The following is a 9,692-nucleotide window of genomic DNA, read 5'->3' as shown; positions in this document are numbered from 1 at the left end:
AATCGCAAGTTGCTCTTAACCCTAGAACGCCTAGGGGGGGGGGGGGTTGTATCAATCCCCCCCCTGAGGTTTTTTCGAAGTGCACGCTAAACGGCTTGTCGTAGCGGGCTGAAGTTTTCAATACCCTCTGGGGCAACCTTTGCGCATCTTTTGCCGAAAAAAAATTGATCGGGTCATGTCAGGTCACGGAGTTATGACGTCATAAGAGGTACAGCCTCTGGCCGACAGTTACCAAACGTGTGCGCCGAATCCCTAGGTTTTCTGCCGGTGATACCCACATTGTTTGATGGATCATGATGAAACTTCCCATGCATGTTGGGGCAAGCATTGGCTATCGTGTGGTGCAAGAAAATTGACCGGGTCAGGTCAGGTCACGGAGCTATGACGTCACAAGAGGAACAGCGTCCGGTACTATTTTTGAAAAGCGCCCGAACCACTATTTTGCTAATTCTTGTCACCTCAATGGGAATATGCAGCAATATTAGCTTCTATAGGGAGCAAATGGACCTCCCAAATCCAAAAATACAATCAGATTTCAAAAATTTAAATTTTGATTTTTCGAATTTCTGCCGCCGACTGTGACCTTGCCGACTTCCGGCGCTCCCAACGCGCCATTTTTAGAGCTAGGGAAACGAAATACATACCAAACGATAGAGAATTGATCAAGGAACACGAAAGTGAAGGTTTCAAGTCGATATCTCCCACCGTTTTGCCGCAATCGCCGTGGAAAGTTGAAAAAGTTTGATTTTTTTCGGAAATTTTGACCTTTGACCGGTCATAAGTAGGTCAAATGTTGACCTAGGACCAAAAAATATACCACCAATCGCGAGATCTCGTTGAGAGCAATCTGTTGGTTTTTTTTCCGCTAAGCTCTACGACCTTCCGTTTCGAAACGCCAGGGGGGGGGGTCTTAACAACCCCCCCCCCCCCCCTGGTCGTTCGTGTTATGAGAAATGGCCTGGTCGTGCGAGGGTTAAACTGTTCAAAACAGAAAGACAAGCCATAGTACAATCTCGCTGGTGTATTTGACATTTTTTTGCAGTGATATTTCAAAATTTCTAGGCGATTACATTTTATTCAAAGCTACAAGAAAAGAACCATGGCAATATTTTGACCCAAAATTCGCAGCATCGACTTACCAGCATCTTCATGGCGTTTTCAGCTGTGAGAGGTGTGAGACACTGTGAGAGCCGGTGAGCTGTTCCGACACCAGTGAGGCAGCTCTGCGCTCTGCTGCTCTTTCCGCCGCGTATCGCCTTTATACAGAGCCGGGACAGAGAGCTCTGCGCCTCCCAGACTCCACAGATCCCACTGCAGATGGGGAGAGACATTTTCCCCTTCGTGAAGGAAACTGCGCACTGTCGTATAGCGGTTATAAAACGATCAGTGCTCAACCAGCGCCGGTACGCTACTGAAAATGCACACTTTTCCCCGGTGCTCAGAGTCAGGGCAATGTTTTTGTGAGTTGTCTGTGGCGCTGATCCATGTAGATAGCTGTGGGCACGCCTGTAAACATTCTTCGCTAATATGAACACTGGCAGAACAGTCGGAAATACAGCGCCACTTGACGTTTCTGAATCAGTGTCGCATGGCTAAGTCAAGTTCAAACGAATTCGTCATGTGTCATATGAAAAACGCAGCACGAAGGCCAATGTCTCGCCAGACCTTAACCCTTTAGTTCCTTGTGGGCTTCCTGGAATAAATACCTACCATACGCACTACGTGCACATGTGCTTCCAACCTTTGGTGTAATCTTCCAGCCTAGGGGAACGGCTGGGCTGAACTCGCCATAAAAAAGGATTGACCGAACATCAGACTTCGGGGAGATATGTAGGGCTTATGTCCAGTTAGGCATAAGACAAGGTTAAGTTTTTTTTTTCTGAATTAAGAAGATAGTTTCCCAGGATATGGCATGGTGTATGAGTAAATGCTGTGATAGCTTTTGTGGTTCTGCCTCGCAGGTGAACTTCTCCAGATCGCGACATTCCAGAGCAAAATAGTTAGTCCCAGACTACGAGACACCAGAAACTATTGTTTTGCTCTGCGAAGTCTCCTGACCATGTGGTCGCGGGTCATGACTTCTTCAGGTCATGAGCTTCCAGTCTGTCCTGTTCCGGCCGATTTGGTCACCCCATGAACCACGGAAATCGTCTGCAGGTGACCCCTCCTTTCGCCGGAGCCCGCTCTGCTATCCCTTCGGCCCGCCGCACGCCGGCTCTGCTATCCGCGGACCGCAGTGCAGAGGTTATCTCCGCCTATCGCACCCATCTACCGGACACTGATCTGCGGAAAACGGAAAACCAGCTCTGAGCCACGGACACTGATCGTGTATACGACCATCGGAAACGGCCGGATAACGATCAGCTGCCGGTGACAAGGGGAGGGGGGAGGGGTGACGAGAAGGGGGGGACTGACTGTGGGCTGTGCCGAGGACCACACCTACGGCTACATAGGCAGTGCGTGGAGGATACATACATTGCCTGTGAACCACGCCCAGACAGACCGCATGTGGAACACATTGCCGTATGAACCACATCGAGACTGAAAATATAGGCCCCCCGCCCCGACAGCTTGTTTTCACCACTGAAGGAAAAGGGAAACAAACACCCCCTCCCCCTTCCTAATTACCAGTGTTGTGTTCCAAGGACCTCAATGATATCAAGCGTGCAATGTGTCCACTGTTCAATGGGTGTTGTGTTTAGTGTTGGCAGTCATTTCGACAGGCACGTCCCCCCCCCCCCAAATGACACAATGGCACCCAATCTGGACAACGGTACCGACCCCAGAAAGCGGAAGGGGTTTCGTCAAACACATTAATTCCACAGGGCCGGCCACGCGCCCCGTAGCGGCTACATCAAAGGAAAATGACGCGCGCCGGCGCGCTCGCGGGGTCAATTGCGCGGGAACGGTGCGGTTCGCGCAGCCTGGGTCGCTAGGATCCGAGAGAGTGAGACTGTTCAGCGCTGGTCACTGCGGGGTCGGGCGGAGGTTTGGAGTGTGTGGGGGGGGGGGGGGGGGCGGCACGCGGCCGGCGGTAACTTCAAAGGGCTCACACGCCGGCGGATAACGGTAATTTCCGGTGTACCGATGGGAGATATTCGAACGAAATGTGTGCTCTGGAGTTTGGGTGCCTTTGATAGTGTCTGGGCTCGGCGGTCAACATGGTTGGCTAATGGCTTTATTTGAAGATGGGCAAGTCTTCGACAAACGGTTATATCTGCAGCTTTTATCAGCTGCTCTTACTTCTAGCTTGACATCAGTTTTTCTTTACGTCAAATATGTTTAGTGCACCATATGCAAAATAAACGCTTCTGCAAAACGCTTGATTCTTGAAAGCTCTGTAATATTGCTTTTATTACATGAAACAAATTGATTTGTTTCTAGTAGGACCGTTAAAAATTAGAATGCAACAAATAAGAAGCCTGTCTGTTCAGTTCGCGTTGACTGATTGAGAGGAAATCATGGTGGCAGTAGCGGGTCTCACGACGCTCACATAACCCGCCGTTGCCGAAACTGAAAAGAAGTTGTCTATGTTCATGGCCTTTACCCCACATTTATCGGTTTGCCTTGCTACCTCTACCACGCAGTTTACGCCTCGCCCATCTTTGAATGGTTCCGGTCCGGTCACATAATACGCCTGCTGCAAATTATATCAGACATTTTATTGAACTTCACTTTTTACATAGTTATCACTGAACTTTCTTTGAATTTAAATATCTGAAGGGCAGTTTGTTTTGTGACTTGTGGCCTTCCTACTATAACTGACCATGGATTAGGTATTCCATTCTTCCTTAGGAATACGTCATCCATGTGCTGACTAAAAATAATGCGTGTGACCTTCTGGCTAATGTCTGGTGTCACCTATATTTTGCTTTTTCAAGAAGTGACCATGGCGGAACCTAGAGCGTAAACAAACTGTTGTTCCGGTTCAACGCATAGGTACGCATACTTCAATCGAAAATCTATTATTTCTGTCTTGTTCACATTAGCACGTAGACATCGGGAGAGGTTCAGCTAACGTCTTCTTCTCCCCTCCTTGGCCATCCCTCCACTTCATCCCCCCCACGCTTCCCTCAGGCATCAAACCAGTACCAGATGTGCCCCTCCCCCCCGAACCCACTCAACCGGTCGTTCACGACCAGGCCCGACCGTTTTGTCCCTTTTGACCCGTCTAATGACGACGCCCAGCCGTTTTTAATCCCTCTAATGATCGTTGGCTACTGAAGGAGTCGAAATTGAGGAGGTTCCCACGCCAGCTGAGATAAACGGAAACGGAGGACAGAGAGAGAGAGAGAGAGAGAGAGAGAGAGAGAGAGAGAGAGAGAGAGAGAGAGAGAGAGAGAGAGAGAGAGAGAGAGAGAGAGAGAGAGAGAGAGAGAGAGAGAGAGAGAGAGAGAGAGAGAGAGAGAGAGAGAGAGAGAGAGAGAGAGAGAGAGAGAGAGAGAGAGAGAGAGAGAGAGAGAGAGAGAGAGAGAGAGAGAGAGAGAGAGAGAGAGAGAGAGAGAGAGAGAGAGAGAGAGAGAGAGAGAGAGAGAGAGAGAGAGAGAGAGAGAGAGAGAGAGAGAGAGAGAGAGAGAGAGAGAGAGAGAGAGAGAGAGAGAGAGAGAGAGAGAGAGAGAGAGAGAGAGAGAGAGAGAGAGAGAGAGAGAGAGAGAGAGAGAGAGAGAGAGAGAGAGAGAGAGAGAGAGAGAGAGAGAGAGAGAGAGAGAGAGAGAGAGAGAGAGAGAGAGAGAGAGAGAGAGAGAGAGAGAGAGAGAGAGAGAGAGAGAGAGAGAGAGAGAGAGAGAGAGAGAGAGAGAGAGAGACAGAGACAGAGACGGATGAAGGGAGGAACTAGGAAGGGAGGAAAACATTCACAAGACATATTTATGACGAAAGGCGTGAGCAAACTATTCGCTAGTGCCCCGCTATTCGCTCTAAAACACCATTGCCTAATTATCAAATAATCCTCAAGTAAAATGTTGTTTCTTTTTCATGCTTCCCTTGCAAACAAACATAGGTACTGATACTGTTTTCGTTTATGTTCTAATTTCGAACCTTCCTTCAGCTCTAACAAACTCATTTTGTTCGCTGCAAAGCATTGACGAGCACTAAACGGCAATTATGCGGCGAAAGTCGCTTGCTATTGATGGTTACCCCCAGAATACCATAGTGATGTAATGACATAACTAGGCAGTTAGGCACGATTTTGAGCGTTCAATGCGTCAATAACTCTATGTACGAGTACGAGCGATGTCAGCCTCGTAACATTCGATTCGCCAGTGCTAACGAAAAATCGTCCTGGTAACTGAATCACAGGACGCCTGCTATCCAAAGCTATCCAAAGCCTGCTATCCAAGCCGACCCTTTCTACCGGCCGGCTCGGCGCCGCGGAGTCTGACGAGCGACCGCCGCGCGCCTCAGTCGCACGGCGTCGCGGTGGGCGGAGCTGCGATGGGCTTCCTGTGCTCTGATTGGCTGAACGGCCGATGGCTCCGCCCCGCCCGCGCTGAACGATGCGATGTCACGGAATCCTCCCAGTCATCCGTGAAGCGTGTCGAACGGTGCGGCGGGTCGCTGTGGAGAGGCGCGCTCAGGGCTCCCGTGGTGGTGTAGTGAGTGGAGTAGTAGTCTGAGTGAAGCCCCGGTGACCTGGGTCAGGTCAGTGACCTGGACGAGGTCAGCCATGGTGGAGGAGACCGCTCCCCGGCGGCGGCAGGCATTCTCCGATGAGAACCTTTACCTGGAGCCGGTGCTGGCGCCTCTGCTGAGAAGGGTGAGTACTGCTGATGGCGCACAGATCTTTAATGATCATTCACTGGGACCACAGTCGGATATGGTCCGATTTAGTATTTACTATCAAATGTCAAACCATTGTGGCCTAATTTCAAGAAACAAATTATTGGTTATGATGTGACATCATGCGCAATAAACCCTGGCCCAAGCAATGAAGCTAAGGCGATCACATATACAATGCAGAGATAATTTGTAAAGCCTCCGAAAATGGATGCCTACAGTTATTTTGTTCAGAAATGAGAGAAAATAGGTACTCGTGTGTCCGTATTGTCTTAGCTTGGCGGTGGCAGCGGTGGTTGGCAGTATCGCTGTTGAATTGGTGGTAAAAACCACGTTTGGTTACGGCGGTACCACCGCTGGACTAAGCTGTGAACTGTGCGGGATTAGCAGTCAGCAGTACCACAGGTGGTTGGCGGTACTACCAGTGCAGTGGTTTGACGGGAACGCAGAAGGGTTCACGTCTTGGGTACGGTCTATGCCACCAATGGGTTGGCGGTCCCGTAGTTGTGGCGCAAACACGGTGGTGTGGTTGTGGCAGTACAGGTGATTGTGGTGACTTACCGGTGATGGTGGTGGTACAGGTGATTGGTGGTATACCGGTGATTGTGGTACCGGTGATTGTGGTACCGGTTATTGTGGTACCGGTGATTGTGGTACCGGTGATTGTGGTACCGGTGATTGTGGTGGTATACCGGTGATTGTGTTGGTATATTGGTGGCTGGTGGCCAGGGCTGTGGAGTCGGAGTCGGAGTCGGATTCGGAGTCGGTCGGAGTCGACAGTTGTGACCGGAGTCGGAGTCGGAGTCGGAGTCGATTTTAGAAACCCGAGCCGGAGTCGGAGTCGGAGTCACCGAAAATCAGTCGACTCCGCAGCCCTGCTAGGTCTGCGGAGTCGGAGTCGGGAGTTGGAGTCGCTCGGAGTCGACAATTCTGCCCGGAGTCGGAGTCGGAGTCGGAGCCGGTTTTTTAAAGCCGGAGTCGGAGTCGGAGTCGGAGTCGCCGAAAGACCCTTCGACTCCGCAGCCCTGCTGGTGGCCAGGGCTGCGGAGTCGGAGTCGGAGTCGGAGTCGGAGTCGGAGTCGGTCGGAGTCGACAGTTGTGACCGGAGTCGGAGTCGGAGTCGGAGTCGATTTTAGAAACCCGAGCCGGAGTCGGAGTCGGAGTCACCGAAAATCTGTCGACTCCGCAGCCCTGCTAGGTCTGCGGAGTCGGAGTCGGGAGTTGGAGTCGGTCGGAGTCGACAATTCTGCCCGGAGTCGGAGTCGGAGTCGGAGCCGGTTTTTTAAAGCCGGAGTCGGAGTCGGAGTCGGAGTCGCCGAAAATCCATCGACTCCGCAGCCCTGCTGGTAGCGGTATACCTGTGACTGCGGTGGGCCCGGCGCCCGGCGGTGGCTAGCGTTATTTACTACCTTTGTAATAAGTGAATTAGGATTTTGCTCCACAAGAAATCGTTCGGGTCGGAGCTTTCGAATTGTATTTACAAAACTTCGTCAGCGAGTCGTAATCGGGTTCGATGGGTATCGGTCGCAGCGGGGGCGCCAGAGGGATCTTCACGTTTCTCGGGTTTATTTTAAACGCAGCGCTACTTAACGCAGAAGCAGTACCTTTCATATATGCGTCAACAAAACTAATAAATTTATTACATTGCAATGGGTTTCTTTAAGCATTTTTCATGAGAGCAACTAACTTACCTACACACCAAAAAGCTAATGATCTTGCTGGGTGCCATGAATAGACCAAGCGTCACTGTCCCTTCTTGTTGCTTTCCATTGCCTATCCTACCCATCCCCTTCCGTTCCGGCGAGTCTATAGCCCCTGATGATGTCACCGATGACGTCATCGCTGCTCATAACTCCTCTGTGCTCTTACTCAGGAGGAGTTCCGCTGACCCTATCTCGGGATCATGCGTTCCCGAGAACCCCTCCCTCCCCCTCCCCACCGCAACGGGGCCGTCTATGTCGCAGGTCAGCGGAGGGAGGGGGGGGGGGTGCACCATGTGACCGCGTTCTCGTTGTCCCTAATGTATCAGATGTACTGAGGTTCATTAAGGCCGGATAATGTTCGTCGTGTGATAGAGGGGCTAAATGGAGTCAGCTGAGCGCGCGGTAGCCGCGAAATTAGTGAGGTCTGGGTGATGGTGCCTTGAGGTCGCGGTTGTCTTCCTGTGGGGACACAACTTTTCCGCCTCATGGCTGGTAATGGGTCGGTCACCGGCTGGTAATGGTCATCTGTGCTGCTATTTAAACGACTGTGCGGTGCAGTGCACACCGCAATGCACAGGACCATCTGCCAAACACACCAAATATTTGGTAGACTTTTTGGTATTTGTAGACTGCACATGGTTTGGGACAGATGTTTATTTGTTTGGAGTTCTGTCATGGGCTGGCACTTGCAGGAAAATCTGTAGGACGATGGTTTGGCAGGGTATATCGGCATTTGCATATAATACACCGTACCACGTGTCGTGTCGGTCGCCTAGATGCATGGTGAAAAGCCTTCAGATAATTTATAGGTAGAATGGATAATGCTACCAAAAATTCGTCTAAATTATGTAAAATGGACACATGTTTGCAAAGTACTGAGCTCCTCATGTTTCGAAAGCATTCAAGTCCTAAAAAAACACTGAATTTTTCAATCATTTTGAAACGACTCGTTTTGCACTCAACGCCCTGTCATAATAATAAAGTGATTAAATTATAAATCCGGGAAGTACCTCACCAATCTAAGCCAAAATATTGAGAAGATAAAGGAAGCCCAGTCGCCAATCATGTAATACCACACGCCCGTCAGTGCTAAGCTGTAAACGAACTGCGCTTATCCGGAGTAAGCCAAGGCACGGGAGCAGGCCCGAATTTTGGCTACTGAAGCTTGTAATGAGCTTAGCTCCTGCGTTAGCGCACCATTACGACACTCTCAAGTACTTCCCCGGTAGGGACACCTGCTAGCAGCGTGATGTTGCCGATTGTGGTTTTTAAATTGGATGGTGTTGTCAGATGATGAAATTGGAACGAATAGCTATTTGTAATTTCGAGAAACATCCACTAGTCAAAGAAAAGAAGACATAAATGCTAGATAATTTGATCGAATGCCGCTTCTAAGATCATACCGGTTGTGTGGTCTCAGTTGCCTTTGTGCTGTTTCATTGTGCAGCGTCCGCTGGTTGCTTCTCCACAGGCGGGCATCTCTCCGTCCATTGACAGTCAGGTGCCTCTATTGCGCCGACCGCTGGTTCTCTTTAGGCATGGGTGCTCCTCCGTCCATTGAAAGTCACGTGTCCTTTTCACAGCGTCCGCTATGGCGCATATGAGTGCTTGCCGCTACCGTCCATTGCCAGTCTTGTGTGTTGTTTCGTGTTTGTTTGCTTTGGTGTTTGCATGTTTTCTTTTTTGTGTAACAGTGCCCCCTCTGCCCTCAGGTGGAGGTGCCCTCGTCCTGTCGGCTGCGCGAGGGTGTGTCTGTCACCTTGGAGCGCGCGCAGCTCTGGAAGGCCTTCTTCTCGAGGACCAACGAGATGATTGTCACCAGGAAAGGGCGGTGAGTGGAGAGAAAGAGAAAGAGAGAGAGAGAGAGAGAGAGAGAGAGAGAGAGAGAGAGAGAGAGAGAGAGAGAGAGAGAGAGAGAGAGAGAGATTCGACACACTTTTGATTGGCGGGCTTTGAAGCTGATGCCCACCCTTTTGAATTTTTGATCAATATTTAACGCAGGCATGACTGGGGTATTTTTCATAACCCGCGCACCGACGGGGGTCTGCACACACAGAAATATTGAGCGGAAAAACGGTGTAATTGAAAGTACCAAAAGGAACATTTTTTGGTGTAAAATTACTCTGTTTTTTGCGTAAAAGAACACTTATATGTGTGTTTTGCTAGCTTCGGAGTGCTTCACTATTGTGTAGGAGAACCGCTTTCAGTGTAACT

The 9,692-nt window shown here is 50.2% G+C and overlaps 1 protein-coding gene across 1 annotated transcript in view; it reads left to right on the top strand.

The window, feature by feature from the left end:
• Positions 1 to 5,518: 5,518 nt before the first annotated feature.
• LOC122386428 (T-box transcription factor T homolog) overlaps positions 5,519 to 9,692 on the top strand; it is a 32,222-nt gene continuing 28,048 nt past the window's right edge. The window contains exons 1-2 of the mRNA XM_043375607.1: positions 5,519 to 5,755; positions 9,191 to 9,309. Coding sequence (XP_043231542.1) covers positions 5,666 to 5,755; positions 9,191 to 9,309 — 209 coding nt within the window. The 5' untranslated portion in view covers positions 5,519 to 5,665. The remainder of the gene's footprint in view (positions 5,756 to 9,190; positions 9,310 to 9,692) is intronic.

This window comes from Amphibalanus amphitrite, unplaced genomic scaffold (assembly GCF_019059575.1).
Source record: "Amphibalanus amphitrite isolate SeventyFive unplaced genomic scaffold, NRLGWU_Aamphi_draft 000250F_arrow, whole genome shotgun sequence".
NCBI classification, from domain to species: domain Eukaryota; kingdom Metazoa; phylum Arthropoda; class Thecostraca; order Balanomorpha; family Balanidae; genus Amphibalanus; species Amphibalanus amphitrite.
The sequence above is the reverse complement of the archived record's forward strand: the minus strand, read 5'-3'. Positions and strand labels throughout refer to the sequence as shown.